Raw genomic sequence first — 22,858 nt, 5'->3', positions numbered from 1 at the left:
AATATTTTTCAGAGACGCAAACATTATTCTTTCCATTATTTATTAACTATTTCAATTGCAAGTTTTTCCAGAAAAATATTTTTGTGTTTCCTGAAAAAATTTTGTTTTCTTGGCTTATGGGGTTTCTCAAATAAACGATTCAACTAAATCACTTACTTTTTTTTAAACTGAAATTTTTAAAAAATTTCAGTGAATGTAAATTGTCTTGTACTCGAAAAATTTAAAAAAAGAACAAACAAATCAATTTATAAATTATTTATGTATTTTAATCATCAAAGAGAGTTAGAATAATTATATATTTAAAAATATTTTATAAATGCTGTTATAATAATTTTTAATATTATTTTTTTTTTTTAATTATAATCATAACAATTATACATTATGAGGTAATAAGAGAATAATGTATATAGTTGCTCTGTAAATAGTGATTTGAAACATTACTTTGCCACTTTCTTCGCAGAAGTATCATCTTGTACTGGACTACCGCCTCTCTTCTTTCCTTTACCTTTGAATCCTAAATAAATAAACAAACAAAACAAACAATTGAAAAATTTTGAATTATTTATCACCATTAATTTATAAAATTAGCTATTATTATTATTTATTGTAATAAATAATAATGATCAGTTAATAGTGAAGTGATTTCAACTCAGCGAGATCCTTAAATTAATAAGATCTCTCAGTATTAGCATGGCTAGACATCATGTCAACGTATTGTTTTAATATTCAATCTTTTATTGGTTGAATTACAAGTTATTAATTATTATGGGGGATAGCCACTGAGATGGATAAAAAACTTTATTTTCACAATTGCACATTACACGGAAAAAAAAGAATAGTAATGATTACTATGCTACATCGTAACCAGACTCATTTTTTGTAAAATGGTAAATAATGCTATGTAGAATAGGACTCATTTCCATTTTTCTGGTAATGATTACTATGTTACATTGAAACAACTAAAATGGTGAAAATCCCTATCTAGCATGGGAATCAGGGTTATGTAGAATGCTACTCAGTCCCATGCTGGAATAGCTGTCGTTACAGTTTAATAAGTGAAACAAGGAAGTTAACATGCGCAGATGGTTGCGCAGTAACCTGTGTGTATGTGTATGCATGTATATGTGCGATGTATATTATTAAATATTTTAATTTATTTAATTATTATTTATCTGTTATCAAAAAATGATACTTCTTTTCAAGCGATATCTTAATTATTTCAATAGATTAATTCGATTTCTACATATATCTATTTATAGTAACCTGAGTTGTTTGTTTTGTCATAACCTTATTTACTAAAAATGAAATAAATAAAACATGGTAAACATTACTAGATAACATTGTAGTGCTGCCCATTTACATAGTTCTCTCGTCAATGTAGAATGGTAATCAGTACTATGCTAGCATAGTCACCGCTACTATGTAGAATTGGGGGATTACTCTGCCCGGTGACGCTCGACGCTAAAAAATCCTCGTTTCTATATAACATAGTAATGGTTACCATTCTACATAGGAATTAGAACTATTTTTTTCTCTTCATAGAGCCTTGCCGGTGTTCATGACAGAGTATTTTATATGTCTGTACAGAAAATCTATAAAAAATCTATAGAAAATTTATAGAACCAGGACTTAGTCACCGTCTAAGAAAATCCATAGGATATCAATAGAAAATACACTTAATAAAAAAAAAAAAAACACGATCGTTATATTCCTTAATTATTCTGTTAAAAAAAATTTCCGAAAATAACTTATTTTTTTTACCGTCGCAGTGGCTATTCCTTGATAAAAAAAAAATTTTGAAATTTACTTCTTACCTTTCTTATTACGATTCTTTTTTGATTTTGGTTTTCTGTTAATGATCAATTCTTTTTTAACTTTTTGCAAATATTCTTCTTCTTCTTCGCCTTCCAAAAGTCGGAATGTTACTTCGGAATTTTTGATTTTTAACTGTAAAAAAAAGAAAATTTATTAAAACTATTAATTAATAATAAATTAAATTAAAATACATTCATTTAAAAAAAAAATTTCTTTATACGTCATTAGAGTATAAATTTAATATTCCAATTGTTAAACTTTCTGAAGTCCATTTTAAATTTATACGTAAACACTTGAGAACTTTTTTTTTATAAACGAATTTTTTACTTTAATTACAAAAAAAAAAATTGATATTGAAGTGAGTCAACGTCTTATAGTTTTTCAAAACGATAAATGTGCATTTTTTTTTTTTTTTAATGATTTAAAAAAAAAAAAATCTGAAAATTTTTAATTGTCTGTTAACTTTCATCACAAAAAATAACATACTTTATTATCAGTCATTTTATCAAGAACGGGTTGCGCTGAATCTTTTCCTTGGAACCTGATCCAGCCGGTAGGTGAGCCATTTTTGTAATCAACAAACATTATTTTTGCATCAAATTGCACAAACGTATGCTTAATATCTTCCCATAATAAATCTTTATGGTTATCAATAGTCAAATGTAAAACAGCACCTGTAGGTAACTCATTTTTCTCGGAATCTTCTTCCTCTTTTTCTTCTTCCTATTACAAAAAAAAAACAATTACATATAAATAAATAAATAATTAAGTAAATAACTAAAATTTAATCAAAAAAGGAACCAATTTCATACCTGACTATTTTTCTTTGCTTTAGAATCATTCTTTTCTTTTTTCTCTTGACGTTCTTTGGCTTTAAGCAGCGTGTAATCTTCGCTGTAATTAAAAATTAATTATAATATAATAATTACTTTATTTTAATTAAGTGTCATAATTTTTTATACAAAATGAAAATTACCTAAACATTTTAATGAGCTCAGTATCGTTATATTTTACTGATTCCTTTGCTACGAGAGCTTTAGCGTCTTCAAGATTTTTAAACTGTACAAATATTGAACCTTTGAACTGTAGTTTTTTATTTTCATCTTTGTATTTTCTCATCTATAAATAAATATATGTTCATTAATATAAATAATAAGACTAATTACACTAATTAACTTACAATAATAATTACATTGGTATCTTATTTTAAGTATAAAAAAAAAAAAAAAAAAATGACATTTTTAAAATCAGCAGTCTGTTAAAAAAATTCGCGCCAAAAGGATTCAAAAAAATTCGACATTTAAAAGTTCTTAAACTTGAGACAGATTAGAACTTCTAGTGCAATTTTTTTTAAACTTTTGTAGTTATGAGCAAATTTTGGATAAAAAAAAAAAAAAACGTTTTTAAAACATATTTTTAATACACGGAAAAAAAATGATTTATTTAAATTAAAAACAAGTAATCTATACTAATAAATGGAGAGCTGATTTTTTTGTTCGTTTATAGTGCGAAAACTACTGACTAGTTGACGATGACTTATAAAAATAATAATAGTATAAATAAAAATTTAAAAAACAAACTTACAATAATATTTTCCACGGGTCCAAATTCTTTAACAAACTCTTTCAACTCAACAAGCTGAAGATTTAATGGGAATGGTTTTAAATAAACAGTTCTGGCCTGTTGTGATCGTCTGTATTCTTCATTGTAAAGCGGCAATGGTTTATCTAACCGACGACGAATTTTTCGTCTGTTTTCGGAAATTTCCATTAAATCACTTGATTCAATGGCTTTTAAAATTGTTTCGACATCATTGCTCATTGAGCTCAACAATTTAAATTGCAACATAATCGCCATTGGAATCCATCCTTCGTCAAGTTTTGTTTGTTCAGTCAAAAACTTGTCACGTTGTAAATTAACGTCTCCGAAATAGAACTAGAATACAAAAAAAAATCAATTAGTTTTAATTATTTGCAACAAAATATTCAATAACAATCCTGGTTAATGATATTAACAATTTATTGAAATTTTTTCAACAAAACAATTTAAAAAAAAAAAAAAATAAAAATATGCACGTGCAGAAAATTTGAAAAACTACAAGTGCAATTTTTTTTATAGTCATTTAAAAAAAAGATTCAAAAATGATTAAACGTCAACTAATTTGAGTGTCATAAAAAAATGATTTTGAATTCGACAGAAAATTAAAAAAATTTTTTTTTTTATTTTAACAAATCAATTACAAAAAAAAAAAAAAAATAAAAAAATGCACTTGTAGAAAATTCAAAAAACTATAAGTGCAATTTTTAAAAAATATTTTTTTTTTTGTATTATTTGTCATTTTTTAAAAAATCAAAAAATTATTAGACATCGACTAACTTTAGAATCATAAGTTGGCAGACAATTATTAACTTTAGAATTTTTTTTCAATAAATGAATAACAAAAAAATAAAAACTAAAAAAATGCACATGTAGAAAATTCAAAAAACTATAAGTGCAATTTTTTAAAATATCTTTTTTTATACTTTTTCATTTAAAAATACAAATTCAAAAATTAATAAATGTCGATTAATTATGATCCTGAATTTAGCAGACAATTAAAAATTTTTAGATTTTATTTTAAAGTATTTAATTACAAAAATTGAAAAACTAAAAATATGCACATGTAGAAAATTACAAAAACTTTAAGTGCAATTTTTTCAAATATTTTTCTTTTTATAATTTATCGTTTTTAAAAATTCCTAAAATTATTAAATGTATGATAGTAAAGTTAGCCGACATTTGAAATTAAAAAAAATTTTTTTTTAAGTCTCATAATGAAAAAAAATATTTTTAAAAAAATGCACATGTCGAAAATTTAATAAACTACACGTGCAATTTTTCGAAATATTTTTTTGTTAGAAAAATTAAAAAATTTTTAAATGCATGCTGACTCAATAGTCATATTAGATGTCAGCTAATTTCAGTATCATGATTAATTTTAGTATCATATTTATTATTAAAAAAAAAAAAAAAAATTGAAATAGTGAATTTAGCAGACATTCGGCAATTTCTAAAATTTTGAAATTACAAACAAAATAAAAATCAAATAACAAAAAAAATTTTCTGATAAAATTTAAAAATCCGTGCGCATTTTTTTTTTTTTTATAATTATATTTTGAATTGATAGTTTATTTAAAATTCAAATTTTTCGTCTGTTAAATTCACACTCATAAAAAACTGAATATCTAAAATGTAGGTTATGTTAAAAATTATAAGGTTATTAATAATAATAATTACTTCTATCTGATTTTTAATTTTCTCCAACAATTCTGGTGAAGCATCGACAGGTTTCTTATCATCTTCTTTGCTTTCTTCATTTTTATCACCATTATCAGTACTTTTTTTGTCATCAACTTGATCAACTTTCTTGTTATCGTCAACGTGTTCGTCTACCGGCGTTTTCTTTTCTTCGGTTATTTTTTCCACGTTATTACTTTTATCAACCTCCATTTTAATTATTTATCTGATTAATAATTACTTATTAAAATTACAGTTATTGTTACTTAAAACACGTGTTATTTCATATATTTAATAAATAAATACAACAACGTGTTCAACGACGTAGTTTAAGAAGCGAAAAAGGACGAAGATGGAGATGCTAACTCACTATAAACTGATGCGAATGCTTACAGATAAAAATTCAACTAAATTATTCCTAAAAACGCAACATTTACAAATGGCTTCCTCTTACCGGAAATGACGCATTTCATTTTGTACGTTACTGGATTTTTTTCCCCCTATAGAGAAAATTTGTAACTATTTTTACATACTTGAATACTATTGGTTGCTTGGAAGTTATAAAATGATACTGAAGTTAACGGGAGCCCGAGACGTCTCAAGTGAATATATGCTATACGTAATTTCTATGAAACCACAAATTAAAAAGTAAAAACAATTTGAAATGAGAAAAAATTCAACAGGACAATGCATCGGAGTTACTAATTTGAAAAAAATAAAAAGAACCGAAAAAAATGTTTGAATAAGATATTGTATCAAGATGGAATAAATTTGAGGTAAAATTTTAAAAATAAAAAATTTCTGCAATACAAAATAAATTCGAAAAAAAATCCCGTAAAATACAATTTCATAGAATATAAAAAAAATTCACATTAAAAAAACTTCGAAATGTTTAGTTTTTGAAATTATAAGCTCTTGAAAATAATATAATCAAGAAATATATTTGAATCGAGAATAAATAATATGAATGTTATTTTGCATCAAAATGGAATTTGTTCGAAATCAATATCTAATACTACCCCTGATAGCCAAGTTGGCGAGAAACTGACGAGAAACTTGCAGCCACAACTGGACACCAAGTTGACCGCCAACAGTTAGTACCTCCAATAGTTGATAGACATTTTCTGAGAAAGTTGGTGGCAAAAGTTGTAAATCCAAAAAGTTGACGGTCACTCTCTGAGAAAGTTGATGGCAAAAGTTGGCAGTCATAAGTTGACGGTAAGTTGCCTTTCAATTTCCTCAGAAACTTACATTCCAGTTGCAGCTCCATACTGGCACCAACTTTCTGAGAAAGTCGGCGGTAACTTGTAGCCAAAAGTTGCAAAAGCTGAAGTTGTCGATAACTTGTCGTCAAGTTGGTCGGAAACTACCCTGATAACACGAGTTGATCGTGAAAAAGTTGGTCATTCATTAGTTTCCGATCAAGTTGACGACAAGTTATCGACAACTTCAGCTTTTGCAACTTTTGGCTACAAGTTACCGCCGACTTTCTCAGAAAGTTGGTGCTAGTATGGAGCTGCAACTGGAATGCAAGTTTCTGAGGAAATTGAAAGGAAACTTACCGTCAACTTATGACTGCCAACTTTTGCCATCAACTTTCTCAGAGAGTGACCGTCAACTTTTTGGATTTACAACTTTTGCCACCAACTTTCTCAGAAAATGTCTATCAACTATTGGAGGTACTAACTGTTGGCGGTCAACTTGGTGTCCAGTTGCGGCTGCAAGTTTCTCGTCAGTTTCTCGCCAACTTGGCTATCAGGGGGAAGTATTAGATATTGATTTCGAACAAATTCCATTTTGATGCAAAATAACATTCATACTATTCATTCTCGATTCAAATATATTTCTTGATTATATTATTTTCAAGAGCTTATAATTTCAAAAACTAAACATTTCGAAGTTTTTTTAATGTGAATTTTTTTTTTTATTCTATGAAATTGTATTTTATGGGATTTTTTTTTTCAAATTTATTTTGTATTGCAGAAATTTTTTATTTTTAAAATTTTACCTCAAATTTATTCCATCTTGATACAATATCTTATTCAAACATTTTTTTCGATGTTTTTTTTTTCGGTACTTTCTATTCTTTTCAAATTAGTAACTCCGATGCATTCTCCCGTTGAATTTTTTCTCATTTCAAATTGTTTTTACTTTATAATTTGTAGTTAAAAAGTAAATGGGAAATTCCTAAGTTAACCGAATTCTTATAATTTTTTAATTTTTTTAATAATGATAAATTGTTAAAAAAAAAATTTTTTTAAAATTGCATCTCTAGTGTTTTTAATTTTCTATCTGTGCATGTTTTTATTTTTTTTATTTTTTGTAATTGAATCATTGAAAAAAAATTTTAAAATTGTTAACTGTCTACTAATCAGGATCATAATTTAAAATTGGGGGTGGGGTGGGGGTCGAATCGAATCTCGAATAATTCGAATTTCTGAATTATTTGTAACTTTTAAAATTACATGATTCGAATCGAGAAAATTTTGATCAGCTTTCAAATATTTAATTTTTATTAAATGGAAATGTTAGTTTTTAAAGTAACCGACAATAGTTTTTTTTTATACAGATTCGTGTCTGAGATTCATCTACTTCTGACGAAAGAAAATTTCCAAGTTCCAAAGAAAATTTTTTAATTAATTGTGAATTTTTGAATAATTCGAGAGTTTAAGAATAATTTGGAAACTTACGAATAAGATAGAAGACCCAGTTTCAGACACTTTAAGATCCATGGTTAAGAAATATAATTTTGAATGATTTTTGAGATTACGTAACTCTAAATAATTTTGAATTATTCCAAATTGTCTGAATTATTTTGCTTTCGAGTATAAATTTATGAATGTGAATGTAGCAGACATCAGACAAATTTATAATTATTGATACGTAGAGTAATTTTCTAATATTGCAATTAGAAAATTTTTTATGAAATTTTTTTTTTCAAATAATCGAAAATAAGGTCAATCACAATTTATACAATAAAAAATCGAGAAATCAATATTTTCGAATGGTTTTTTTTTTCTAAATTGTTAGTTTTCTAATTTTATAGCGGATTTATGAATCTAACATCAAAAATTAAAATTTTGGGACCAAAAATGTGCTCGACCCAACTTCCAAACAATTATTTTTTTTTTTTAATTTAAAGAAAGTTGAGTGTCAGAAACTGGGACAGTATCAATAATTAGGCCCATTAGTTCTATTCGATTTGACATGAATAATTCATAAGTTCGAACTACTCGCACACCCCTAATAAATGCTATGTAAATGTAATAAAATTTATGATACTGAAATAAGTAGCAGACATCAGACAATTTTGTAATTTTTATAAACAAGTTACTTGTAAATAAAATTTTCATAATTAAAATTGATGAGTGTGAATGTAGCATACATGAGACATTTTATGAATGCTAGACAAATGGAATTTAAAAATATGCGCGTACGGATTTTTCATTGATCTAAAAACGCATTTTAAAATTTTTATTCAACTCAAATTTTAATGAGTTATTAAAAAATTTTAAAAATCAACACTTGTCAATTATTTAAAACTTATTTTATAAAAAATATTTATTTGAAAATAATAATATAGTTAAAGTAAAAATTGAAAATAGTTAGATAAATTAGCTTTAGGTGTCGCAAATAATTTCCTTCCCCTTCCAACATCATCGCCAACGAAATTACACGCGGCTACAAAGGACATGTAAAATTAGTTGGTAAGTTGGTTGAACCCAGTCGCTGGTCGCCATTTTAGCTCATTCCATTCCATTCTCCGTTCTTTTCCGGTCGGCACCAGTGCGTGGTTGTGTCTTACTAATTTTAGCTGAAACATAATCTTTCTCCATCTTCCATAATGAGAATCTACAAAGACATTTTTTCCGGTAAGTTTAATTTATTCATTAATTAACTATTCAAATAAATTTATATTTTTCACCTAATTTATTAGCAACACGCGTGTTTCAATTTTTTAAAAATCATCAATGACGCTATCTTCCAGCGTATCTACTTCAACACTCAACGATAGTCATTTCATCACTATTGTACTACTCATCATAAATATTTTATTTTCCATAATTAAGATAGACAAATTATCGAGATAATTAATTTATTATCAATAAAAATTATCATAACCTCACCATATGGAATTTGTCACTCTAATTATAGATTTTTTTTATTTTTTAATCCATATTTTACATAATTTCAATAATAATCAAATTACGACGTCCAATAATTTTTTAAATTTTTCTAGAACCTCTAAAACATAAAATTATTTTTAAAAATTGTACTTATAGTTTTTTAAATTCTCTACATGTGCATTTTTTTTTTTTTTTTTTTCGTAATTTGCTGGAAAAAAAAACCTAATCGTTAATTGGCTTGGAACTGCAGGATCATTAACTCATAATTTTTTTTTGCAGGAGATGAGCTGTTCTCAGACTCATTCAAAATGAAGTTGATTGATGATGTCCTTTACGAAGTATACGGCAAGGTAGTTATTGTTCTTAGTATATATTTAAAGTAGAGTGTTGTGTTAATTATAGAGTAATTAATTTATTGCAGTTAATTGTAAGATCACAAGGCGATATTCAAATAGAGGGTTTCAATCCATCAGCTGAAGAAGCTTCAGAAGGAACTGAAGAAGCATGCGAATCTGGAGTTGATATTGTACTGAATCACAGATTGGTTGAATCATATGCCTTCCCTGACAAAAAATCATTTACTCTTTATCTTAAAGATTACATGAAGAGGTAATTATTTTAATTTACACAGCTCAGACAAATAATTTCATTAGTTTCTCTTTACGAAAAAAAAAATTTATATTTTCAAGAAAAAATTTTTGATTTAAGTATATTGTTACTCTTCAATTTTCTTCAATCAAGTAAAATAATTACTTTGTTCAAGTATTTTATTTACTTGCTTAATACTCTGAAAAAAATTTTATTTTGTCAAAAAAATATTAGACGTCTTTTTTTATCTAATGTTCAGATTAGTTTCGTACCTTAACAAACATTTTTTGTATAAGTAAATAATTTTACCCTCCCTAGGATTCGAACCCAGACCGATCGAGACTTAAGACCTCGCGTTAGTGCGCGCAGCCACGGTGGCTTTTGAAAATCATGTTTTTAATAAACTCTTAAGTTATTCATCGATGTCTGTCATCTTAAATATTAATTTACACAACTAAATAATAAAATTTAAATATTTAATAGTTTATAGAAGTAGCTCTCGAAAAAATTAATATATTTTATATTTTTATCAAAACCAATGAGAAATTTCATTTTGTTATAAAAACAAATTTTTTTCAGTGCAATTATTTTTTTTCTAATTTTTAATTATATCTTTCTTCAATTCCTTTTTTTTCATAACCAAATAATTGCTCTGGTTTTTAATTGTAATAAATTTGAGAACGTATCAACTAAACTGTTAAAATATTTGCTTGCCATTCATGCTTCTAGAAATTTATTACTAAAGTGAGCGAGTATTCTTGAAATAAAAATCAATTTAATTTTCAAAAAAATTACTTATTTTGAGTACTCAAATTACAACTCTGCCAAATTCGTCGTAGAAACTACTTTTTAAACAACTTTAGGGTTTACTACTCAGGGACACCTGTCTCTATTTTTTCTGTTCGAAAAATTAAACAAATTTTCTTATAAGTCTAGAGAAAGCATTTTTAAATATTTAAAATTTTCTTCATACATTTTCAGAGCTCGGTGAAAAAATACCGATCAATGCAAGCTACTAAAAATTTTGATTTTTTTTTTCTTATTCATCTTCACTACAAAAGAAACTTCCGGTCACGTATTTCTCCGTGTCTTTTTTGTCAGCGAAATTTACTTTTTTCTTCGATCAGTTAAAGTTCCATTCGGCACAGTAATAATATTATTTAGTAGAGTAGTAATTTTTAAACAAGAACCAAAAACTTGAATTTTAAATTTCCTTAAATATAGACAATTTCTAGCTAAATATACTAGTTATTTAAATAAAAATGACTTCGTTTACTAATTTTACTCACAAAATTTTATTAAGTAAATATGAAATAAATTAAAACTAATAAATAATTTTTATTTATTTAGGCTCGTTGAGAAACTTCAAGAGTCAGCACCAGATCAAATCGACTCCTTTAAAACAAACATCAACAAAGTCATGAAGGACATTCTTGGCCGATTTAAAGATTTACAATTTTTCACTGGTGAATCCATGGACTGCGAGGGTACTATTGGTATTATGGAATATCGTGATATCGATGGTGTATCGACTCCAGTACTCATGTTTATCAAACAAGGTCTTGTAGAAGAGAAATTCTAAATAATTATTAGATAATCGAATAATTATAATATATAATTTTGTAAGTATACTTATAATTAATTAATATGTGAATATAATTGCACACCTCAAGCGTGAATCATCTCTACACTTTTTAAAGTATAGCAAAATAGGTTCAACTTTATATCATCATACAGAGAATTTATTGAGGAATAATTATAATACAACATCAATATGTTATTTAAAAAAAAATAATTTAGTTAAAGGAAGCCCTGAAGTCAATTAATTAACTGATTTCTTATAATCATAACTCAAAAAAAACGACTACGGCCCTAATTTCTTTTTTATTAGCATTAGTTTGGTGACTATATGAATCCTTTTGTAAATCACTATCCAACTTTTTCTTATTTATTTAATTTTTCATGCTAAGGCACAGGTCGAATGACAAAGTGTAATCATACAGATGATCTTACAAAAGTCGTATACAAAAATTTGAAGTGATCAAACAACAATAATACAAGCAGTTTTAGTCAGTCATACAATAGATTATAAGTGATATAAAGTTGAATGATATTCTGTTACAAATTTCGTTAATTAAAATCTATATTTTGCAGATAATCACACATATTTATAAAAATCTTAATATTGTCTGATTAAATTAGATCTACGAGTAACTCTTGCCAAAGATGAATAATTGATACTACAAATGATTGCTTATAGCACAGTAGAAAAATATGACATTTTAGTTTGATTGTAATTTATAAAAACGTGACATTCATTAAAATTTAGCTGTCATTTTTGTTTTTTTCTTTTTTCTCACCTACTGGTGACAGCAGGATTTAATAAAGAGTGAAATCTAAGACAAAAAGGCGGGATATTTAAAAATAACTTTTAATAAGACGCGATTTCATTTGTTTTTCTATTCGCACTCAACTGGATAAGGAGAGAGTGGGATCAATTGAACCAAAAATACTTTGGCATTTTTTTTTTTTTTTATGAATAAAAGCAAAATGATAACTTTTTTTTACGAAATTATAATTTATTGTAGACTATCATTTCTCATAAGCACATAACTTAATGAATGATGAAAATTTTTAATAAATACGAAATTGTACAACTGCATCTAATGGTTCAATCGTCCACTTTGCGGGGGCAATTGAACCACTAGTCGGGGACAATTGAACCAAGAGTATTAGAACCACAAACGAATGACTTTAATGAATAATTTACTATTCATTACAGCTTAAAACTGAAATTACAACACTTCTAATAATATTTATCATTTCATATAACATTATATGTTATAACAATCATTTTTAAAACTTCTGTCAATATAATTATTTTTATTCTTGGTTAGTTTAGCTCGTTTTCACATTCTGTCAAGATGCGCGCACATGTCTGATGCTCACAGTGTGATTCGTGTGGTTCAACCGTCCCCGAGAGTACTGGTTCAATTGACCCCATATGATTTTATTTAAATAATTAGTTTAAAAAAAAATATTCAAGAACTATTTTACTAGAAGTAAAGTTAGGAATTTATGACTAATATATGTATGAAGGTATTACAAAAAAAATTTTAAGATTACATTTGAAAATTAAAAAATTATTAAAAAATTTGTCAGGAGCTGAAAAAAAAGTTCAGATGCCTAAAAACACAAAACTAGAATTTTTTAAAATTAAATCATCATATTAGTCTCAAATTTTAGTCAGACTAAGGTTTAGTGTACTAAAATATAATTCCAAGAGCACGACTCATTTTTATACTTTTTCGATTTTTTAAGCTTATTGGTTAAATTGCCCCCTGGTTCAATTGACCCTACTCTCCTTTAATGATTAGAAATAAAATGGCGATTGAGGTGTGCATTTTTTGATTTTCTAAAATATCACATGATAATTCGCGAATTTAATTTTAAATAATTATATTCGCTGCACACTCATGTGAAATTAAAATTAGTTTTATTCCCGTTGCAATAATTTTTTTGTGACGTCAAGATATAACTATACATTAATAATTTACTATAACAATAATTATGAAACTAATAATTTAATTTAATTTGTTTTAGATAAATTGGAACGAGAACTGCAAACATGCTGCCGACATAAAATTAAAATTTCAAATAAATCTTAATGGCTAAATTGCTTATCCCCCGATTAACTTAATTTGTCAATCCTTCATCACGTGTAATTATTATATCCTTAATTATTATTTAAATTAAATACTTTTTTCCATGAGATTAAAAGTCGAAAATAATAATCATAAGTAATGATAATTTTTAATTAAAAAATTAGAAAAAAAATTATTGTAAAAAAATGGAAGATGGGGAAAGAAATAATTCGATTTATTCCTATCAATACTTTCTCAGCTTTTATGATTTTTATTAAATTATTATTATAATTATTTTTATTGTTTATAATTATTTACGTATTGACTGAGAAAGTTAATTTTTTTTTTCAATTAATAAAAATAATTAATTAACGTTTTTGTAAATGTGGTGTCTTCATTAACCCTCAACTTGTTAATTAATAGAAAAATTTCATTAGTCCTAAGACGTAGTAGTTACTATAGTTTCATATAAGACTTTTTCATTATACCTGCATCAAAAGTTTCAATTACTGGTACAGATTTAGTGAAAAATACTATACACCTCAATATTCCACCTGTATAATTTCCTGTGCTTTTGGACGCTGCTTCCGGGCGCCCAAAATAACCATCCTAAATATTGGGCAGTGTCACGGGCAGCCAATAGTTTATCCTGGCCTGGGCAATGCCATGGTCTAAGCGTGGATAAGCGTTAGCAGAACCCATCTCATTGCTTCGTAATTGAGTTGCGCAATAGTTAATAATTAAATTGAAAACGATATAAATGTTTGAAAAGATGAGTTCTGGGAGCGCAGTTAATTTATTTGTACTGAGATAAAAGTTTAAATAATTTTCACTAATTTAATAGTGAAAAATAACGTCACTGGCAAAATAGTGACTTTTAAACTTTTTAGTGTGAAACTACCATCAGTGCAAATTGAAACTATTAACTCATTTTGAAAACTGTACTAGTTGAGTAATTACGAAATGAGCGGCTATCTGATTTTGTGAAAATTTCTCTAATTAATTTTTAGAGAGTTTATTACAGATAATAATTTGAATTAATGTAATAAAAGTTCTGCACACCTCAAGCGCGAAAGTGCTGAGGGTATTTTATGAACGGTTTTTTTCGACTATTTTTTTCACATAAAAATATTTCTACACTCTCTTAATTACACCAAAATAGGTAAAGTTGTATACTAGTCTTCAGAAAATTTATTGAGGAACAATTCGAACCTAATATTAAGTCGATTCGTCATTTTATTGGTTTAAAATAAATTATTTAAACTCAAATAACCAGTGATGTCCATTGTTACGCATGAAACTTCGTAAACACGATAACTCTCGATAGACACAATTAATCGGCCCAACTTTTTTTTTATCTTTGTATTTTTTATCACAAGAACCCTATGGAAAATCACTATCTAAATCCTTTTAGTTTAATTGTAATTAATTAAAAACGTAAAACTGATTATTCACGAAAAATTTAGCCGCCATTTTTATTTTTACTGTTATTATTGTTTTCACTTTTTCTCTCCACCAACTACTGGCAGCAGCACTAGCGTACCAGTATAGGTTTGAAAAAAAGAGCGACATCTAAGACAAAAAGGCGGGATATTAAAAAAAATGTTAATAAAAAAATATTAAACTAGAAATAAGAAATAAAAAAATCAAATTGATAATTTACAAGTTTAATAAAAATTCATAATAAAAAAAAAATAAATTAATAGTATAAAATAAAAGTAATGATTAAAAATAAAATGGTTCGATACTCTATTTTTTTATTTGAATAGAACAACGCAGTAAGAAAATAAATAGAAAATCGATTGGTAGATGTCTAAGATCGATTTATTGTTCAAACCGATCTTGACAATCGGACAAAGAAAACTGAGTTTTTTATGTTTTTCCGTACAATTTTTCAAAATTTTCTCTTCATCAGAACTTTTGGACTCGAGTTTCGCCTTTGACAATACATTTAACCATTGATTTATATTGACTGATTATAGATTATAATTAATTTCAGTAAGTGGTTTAAAAAAAACAAAGCCCAACATGACATTTTAAATTATTTTATTAATTACAATAATGATTTTTTTTCATTAATGTTATTATTAATGATCGAAAATATACTCTTGCAATAATATGAACTTTAAATATTTTTGTACTAACATTTGTGTAATATATTTTATTTAGAATCCTTTAAAAATTAAATTACTTACAGTTATTTTCAAACACAATTATTATTTTTGGGCGCTCAATTTATTCAAATAAAAAAAAAATTAATTTCAATTTATTACTAAAATACATTCCAATTATAAATATATCGTACTATTTAGTGCTTCAAATTTCTTTTTTTTTTTTTTGCAATATTTTTAAAATTGTAATTTTATAATTTTTGAAAAACGTGCGAGTTTTTTCCGAACATTTTTCTTACACCAAGAAATTTTCTAGTCCTCCGAAAATTTCTGTTTTCATTTCATATTAGAAAATATTTCTTGAACCAACAAATTTTCTAGTCCTAAGAAAATTTTCGCCTTCATTTCATAATGGAAAATTTTTGTTTTCACAAGAAAATTTTTCTTTTCATTTCTTAATTCAAAATTATTCTCGCGCCAAGAAATTCTTTTTTTCTGCGCACCTTCAAAATTTACATCAATTTTTTATATTATATTTTTATGTTTTTTATGTTTCATAATCATATATATTTATAAATATATGACTTTCATTAACGCATAATTCAAAACTTTTCATAACTTTCGCGCCCATTTTTCGCTCAATTAAAATAAAAATTTTATCCGTCTCAAAATTCCATAATAAGAATTTGAAAAAAAATCAAGTTCCAAAAATTTACTCATTAAAATTTCATTTAACATTAAAATTACAAATTAACAATTAAACAGTTTCAGATAAATTAAACATAAATGTAATTTTTATTAAATTCAAATAATTTATTTAAATTTTGTATTTTTCGGCAAGCTTTTAACATTTACTTTATACTCGATTCAATAACAATAACCAACAACTAACAATCATAAACATTCGCTCAAAAATATATAAACATTAATCAATTATTTATTAGATTTATTCATATATTTATTTATTATTTTTTTTCAAGTTATTTAATCAGTAGTTAATATATTAATTATTAATTATCAAGGACCAATGATTAATGACTCAAACTAAAAAATAAAACTAGAAACTCTCGTCTACGTTCGTACTAAATTTAAACTAAATTTGAATATAAAATTAATTAAAATAATATATATAAATATAAATATAAAAAAAAAAGTTTTAGTTAATGTTTATTTTTTAATTAATACCCATAACCACAATTTGTTTACTTGAAATTGAGTCCAAACTACATCTAGATCATTCAGTCAAAGCCACAATTTATAATAATAATAATAAAAAGAATATTAATAATAAAACGAGAGTTTATTTTAGTATATATATTATCAACGTACTCTATTTTATTTATACTCTAAAACTATCATTCGTTATACTGCTGACAAATTTTTTATTACATAAATTTAATTATAAAAAAAAAAATACATATTTTTTTTTATAAAGATAATTTTTCAGATAAATTTTAATTACATGATTTTATTTATTTTTGTAACGATTTTTTTTAGTTTAATAACAATAGTATATTATATATATACACATATAAATATATATATATATATATATTTATTGTGTGTAAATTAGGCTGTCAATCTACAGCAAAGTTTTTTTTCACTGTTTAAAATCATTTAGTAAAAAGTAAACAAAAATTTACACAGTAAAAAATATTCTGTGTTAAATTTTTTTGTGTTAAATGTGGACATTTTTCTTCAAAATTTTAAATCTATTTACTATTTAACACTTTAGAAATGTTACTCAGTACAAAAATTGTAATAATTAACATTTATTAAGTCATACTTAAAAATTAACACAAAATTTTTGTTGAAAAGTCAATTGATAATTATGGAAGAATTTAAAATTTTAATTATTAATGAGGTACTCGCGGGTAATAAGGCATGTTGGGTAAAAAGCCTAAGTGACAGAAATGATATTTAAAATAATCGCTTTCGCTAAAGGCTACTCTAGTAGAAGAGTCTTGCATAGATGTTACGACAAATTTATAGAGTCCCGATACCACGTTCTCTGTCTTCTATATTTCATTATCCGTCATATGCCGTAGCGCAGAAGAAATTATGAAAAACAATCTAGTCTTCTGATTCTTAAAAAGTATTTTTGCTAAATTTAAGTGATGATTTATCTCTAATATAAATTTTATTAAGTATAGTTAAACTATTCCAGTTTGTTTAACCCGTAGGCCTTATTACCCTACCGCAGTAAAATAAGGCCTATTCGTATGGTTTTCGTAAAAGCATAATTTTTTGTTTGTTTATGGTAAAAATTACCATTACTTCACTACATTTTATGGCTGATGTATTGAAATAAAGATTAATGATACATTTCGATAATTAAATGCAATATTTTTTATTCTATTCAAAATGTCCCTTAACTAAGCCTTATTACCCACCGGTACCCTATTAAGTGACTTTTTTTTAAAATAACTAATAAAAACATTGTTTACTATCAAAAATAATTTAATGTTAAATGATAATTGTAGCTACCATTGATAACCTCAAATTAATATATTTACTAAATATTCGTGGTATAGAAATAAAATAATAAAGTTAACATCTTTTTAATGTAGCTACTGACATTTAAAAAGTATTAAATTTACTTGCTGTTTTCCCTAACGGACCCAAATTACGGTAACCTACGTAAATCACCGATTTACCGTAAATTACTGTGGATTCGCCGTAATTTACGGTGATTTTACCCTAATGTACGGTAATCCGCAGTAAATTACGGTAACTCGATAATCTACACGAATTTTTACGGTAGATTTACCGTATTCTACAGTAAAAATTCGTCAAGTACGGTAAATCCACCATAATTTACCCATTTCCCGTAAATTACGATAAATCCCTCCGAATGTTACGGTAGCTTTACAGTAAAAATACCACAAATTTACGGTAAATCAAGTATGCTAGGGTTACCTTAATTTTGTGTCGAAGTTTCAACACAAGTTTTGTTTTTAAATTTAACACAAATTGTTTTCCTGGCGAATCCGAACTACATTAAAATTCGGTATTTTTTTTATTGGAAATTGTGGTTATTCACCATTAATCTATGGTTATGTACCGTAAATTTGCGACAATTGAGTGTTTTTAGGTAAAACTGCAGTAAATTGTCATAGCAATACTGTATTTTGCGACAAAATACTGTAAATACCGTAATTCGGATCCACAGGGGCTGTGTTAAAAAATAATGCAAATATTGTATGGATTATGTCTAACACAAATTGTGTTGATTTTAACACAATATTTTTTGCTGTGTATTCTATGTCTCCAATTATAGTTTTATAGTCTCTTATAATATTGTAAAATTTTTATTTTAATTTTTTTTTTTTAATACAGCCCTGATGGAAATTTTTGCGACTTTTGTCTGAAAAAGTCTTCAGAACTTAAAAACTGAATTTTTTTAGACAAAAGTCCAATTTAGGCATTTTAAAATAATAGACTTTTATGTCACTTGATCGTAAAGCGGCAATTTACCAGAAATTTCCGATGTTGCCTTTCGAGTTTAATGAAGCTTAAAGTTCAACTATTTTAGTCTTTTTTTAAAACAAGTTGTTTGTAATTATAAGAGAAGCTTATGAAAATAAGCAAAAAAACATCTTTTTTGTATTTTTATGGTAAATGATATGATAACTGAATTTTTTTGTTCTTAGTAGACAAAATGATTTTAAACAGTAAATAGGAAAAAATGTTTTAAAATGACAGTATACATTTATTTATAGAAGTAACTCGTATTAATTTAAATGTAAACAGAAATTTATCAGAATAGAGGTTAGGATGGAATGTGATTTTTTTTTCTTGTTCGATTGATATTGCTGATATTTATAATAATATTTATTTACGTTATTTATATATTTATTATTATTATTATTTAAGTATATGGTGCTATTTACATTTGAAAATTACTAAATAATTTTAAGAAATAGAAAAATATTTCGTAACAAAAAAAAAAACGTCTTAATTAGTGATATTAATTTTTTTTAAATTGCACAAGTAAAGGAAATTAATTAAAGAAAAAGACCCTAGACCTAATCAGTACCCAGTCGCTCACTTTAGCTCATATTGATAAATAATTATTTGCCAATAAATATATTAATATATGACGTATCAAAGTATTTTATAATTCATTATAAATTTAAATTTAAATTAACTGTTTTCAGAACTGCGCAGAGCGTTTTGAAATTCAGTAAAGATACTCTGTGTTAAAAAATAACAAATATTGTGTGGGCCATTTTTAACATACAAATTATGTTGATTTTAACACAATATTCTTTACTGCAATAGGGTAAATACACCGATAGATGGACATCTACCAATAGATAGACGAATATTATTTTAATAATCAATTACACAAAATTTAGGAATGAAAATGTAACATAATACATTTTTTTTTAGCTATATATATTTCTGATGCTAGAAAATAATTTTTTTAAAATTTAATATATGTTATAATTATAAAAAAAATTATTTTTATTTGACGTGACGTTTTGCTTGAAAAGCGCCACCTCTACTAAGCATGTGACAGACAACCGATAAACTATATTTGTTATTACTCATATAAATAAATAATATAATAAGATATGTTCATATGATTATGTTCGTATTTCATTAACAATTTTATAAATTTAATAATTAACTGATAAAATAAAAAAAATTTAAGAAAATTTGCCGTCCATCTATCGGAGACAAATTTCTAACCTTAACCCAATAGATGGACGTTGGATTTATCTGGTAAATTTTCAATTTTTTTTTTTTTTTCATAACATTTAAATGAAATTGTTTGTTAACATAAACTCATTTATTTATTTATTTTTAAATATAAATAAAATGTAAGTAAAATAATTAATAATTTATAAATATTTATAAATCATTAACTAATATTACGTAATATATTATCATATATTTTGCATAACCTAGTATGTAAGAGTGAGAAATTTTTAAAGATGATAATAAAAATACTACATATATTTTTAAAATTATTATCTCACATTTGTTTTTTAATTAATAGTATTAAACACAAGCTGTTATAAGAAAAATTTAATAATTCTTTATATGCATAATAAGATGAAAATATCATTTGCAAGAAGCGTCCATCTAGGGGTTTCGGACTTTTTCTTAAATTTTACTTTTTTGTAATCAACCACTACGTCATACAAAGTTTTGTTTATTTTTTTCTAGTTAATTAAACATTTTTGCATAAGTATAATTCATTTTATTATAACTTATTCATATTTTATTGCTTTATTTTTATTGGAAAACATGAGAGTCTGCTTAACCGTCCATCTATTAGTGCGTTTACCCTACAAAAAATAACTGTAAAAACAAATTATTTTTCATTTAATTTTTCAATCGTTTAATGTCACTCCCACGAAAAAGTGAGCGGGTATTGGGTCTTTTACCTTAACACTAAAATTATTTTAACCAATTAGAAAAAAAAAAATGTTCATTATCATTAAATAATAATTAATAAGTGAAGGTGAATATATAATTGATAAATTTAACTTAATAAAATATAAAAAATGATTATGCAATTTTACATGTCGGTGTGCCCAAGTACTCGGCACACCTCCGTATCCTAAGGATCCGAAGATGATTCCAAAACTTCCAGAAGGAATGAATCGATTGGTATATTGCTGATAAGACGATAGAAAAATAAATGTTCAAGGCATTTAAGACTTATAGAACGCAGTGATGGTAAACGTAACAGTAATTTAGCAAAGCGCCCTGGCTCATTTGGCCGAGTTATGCGGACATAGTCTTCGAGAGCTGCGTATACTTTTTCCCGCAGTAGTTCAACTTCACTTATTGATTTTAGTCCGCGTATTTCGGAATTAAATAGAATTATTGCACGCAAACAGCCTAATTCTGTTTTATCCATTTTCATCTCACGCATTTTAGTAACAAGCTCTGATAACACACGATCGAATATCGCACTCAATCCAGCTTGTTGAGCTGAACTTCGGTTAACAATAATATCTTTGCCAAGTACAATACCATCTTGAACGTCTATTGAACGGTGAGAAAATGCGGCTATCAATAATTCATTCCAACCAGCACGTAGTAGTAATACTTGATCTTCAATAGGTAATGATGTGAAGTGTGGTATATGCTTTGCCCATTCGACTAATTGAAACAATTGTTTGTTTGTCGCTGTACAAATACTTGATACGGCATTCTGTAAATTAATTTTTAAAGTTTAATACGAATTCTTAAGATTGTTATTTTGATTAGCTGTTTATAAATTTATCTAGGGTACATGGACAAAAATTTACGGTAACAATTATTCATTTCAAAATTTTACTCGTGGTAATCATTACTATACGATATAGAAACTTTTATTACCATAATTATAGGAATTGATCTCATAGCTATAGAAATTTTTCCCAAAAATTATGGATTTATATCCCAGAATTCCAAGTAATTATTACCATAACGTTACATGATATTTCATAAACGTACTAAGAATTGTTTTTTTATATAGGAGCTACTCAGTATAGAAATATAGTTTTTTATTTTTTATTTTCTTAAATTTCATATCATTGATTTTTTAAGATTATTGAGATGTCTATGATGAATATATAAATTTTCGAAATAACCCTGGCTATTAAGTCCGTGGTGTAGGTAGAGTAGTAAAAGTTTCAACTGATATGCAGAAGGATCCAGGTTCGAACCCCAGCAATGACGAATAATTTTATTAACGATAAAAAAATTAATTAACATCGACTAATCAGTATGAATAGCAATCCAAAAAGATAATTAAGTCAAATTTCCAACTTCCCGCAATGAGAATTGAAAATTTTCAAGAAAGGGAAGTTATAGGTTATGGTCCGATTTTTGAAAATCGAGTTTTTTTCAGATATCGATTACTACCCTTACGGAAAAAAAACTAATGAATACTTATAAAACACTTTTGAAAATTTATCAGTGATGATAAGTGTTTTATTAGTTATCATTAATGACTATTAGTACTTTGACTAGTGAATCTTGCAACACTATTGGTAGTGGTTAGTTTTGAATAATGTTCTATTAGTGTTCCTTAGTACTCTGATCAATAAATCTTGCAACATTGTTGGAAGTGATTAGTGTTGTATTTGTGATCATTAGTACTCCAAATACTAAATCTAGCAGCACTATTGGTAGTGATTAGTATTGGATAGTGTTGAATTAGTGTTCATTAGTACTTCGACTAATGAATCTTGCAACACTTTTAGAAGTAATTAGAGTTAATAGTATTGCATTAGTGTTGATTAGTCGAAGTACCAATGGATCTTGCAATTCTATTTGAAGTGGTCAGTTT

At 25.9% G+C, this 22,858-nt stretch overlaps 3 protein-coding genes and 1 non-coding gene across 8 annotated transcripts in view; 1 reads left to right on the top strand and 3 right to left on the bottom strand.

Annotated features, from left to right (window-relative positions):
- Positions 1-240: 240 nt before the first annotated feature.
- LOC103573001 (la protein homolog) lies at positions 241-5,519 on the bottom strand. The gene is made up of 7 exons (XM_008551848.3): positions 5,092-5,519; positions 3,400-3,750; positions 2,792-2,934; positions 2,628-2,709; positions 2,302-2,538; positions 1,815-1,947; positions 241-514 (listed from the first exon to the last, which is right to left on the bottom strand). Exons 1-7 carry the CDS (start codon positions 5,302-5,304, stop codon positions 438-440), a joined length of 1,236 nt encoding a protein of 411 aa, XP_008550070.1. The 5' UTR covers positions 5,305-5,519; the 3' UTR covers positions 241-437.
- Positions 619-710, bottom strand: LOC128668499 (small nucleolar RNA U6-53/MBII-28). Its single transcript, XR_008404176.1, has one exon. It is a non-coding gene; the product is annotated as a small nucleolar RNA U6-53/MBII-28 (small nucleolar RNA).
- A 3,273-nt stretch (positions 5,520-8,792) lies between the features above and the next one.
- Positions 8,793-13,826, top strand: LOC103573000 (translationally-controlled tumor protein homolog). Its single transcript, XM_008551847.3, has 5 exons — positions 8,793-8,963; positions 9,498-9,568; positions 9,640-9,827; positions 11,157-11,428; positions 13,410-13,826. Exons 1-4 carry the CDS (start codon positions 8,936-8,938, stop codon positions 11,386-11,388), a joined length of 519 nt encoding a protein of 172 aa, XP_008550069.1. The 5' UTR covers positions 8,793-8,935; the 3' UTR covers positions 11,389-11,428; positions 13,410-13,826.
- A 1,655-nt stretch (positions 13,827-15,481) lies between these two features.
- The window catches only part of LOC103572998 (retinoic acid receptor RXR), a 46,817-nt gene continuing 39,440 nt past the window's right edge, over positions 15,482-22,858 (bottom strand). For all 5 annotated transcript variants that reach the window (XM_053741462.1, XM_008551843.3, XM_053741461.1 and 2 more), the window contains one exon: positions 15,482-21,736. In XM_053741462.1, coding sequence (XP_053597437.1) covers positions 21,137-21,736 — 600 coding nt within the window. In that variant the 3' untranslated portion in view covers positions 15,482-21,136. The remainder of the gene's footprint in view (positions 21,737-22,858) is intronic.

Source organism: Microplitis demolitor, chromosome 8, assembly GCF_026212275.2.
Source record: "Microplitis demolitor isolate Queensland-Clemson2020A chromosome 8, iyMicDemo2.1a, whole genome shotgun sequence".
NCBI classification, from domain to species: Eukaryota; Metazoa; Arthropoda; class Insecta; order Hymenoptera; family Braconidae; genus Microplitis; species Microplitis demolitor.
Note: the sequence above shows the minus strand (reverse complement) of the source record. Positions and strands in the feature narration are given on the sequence as shown.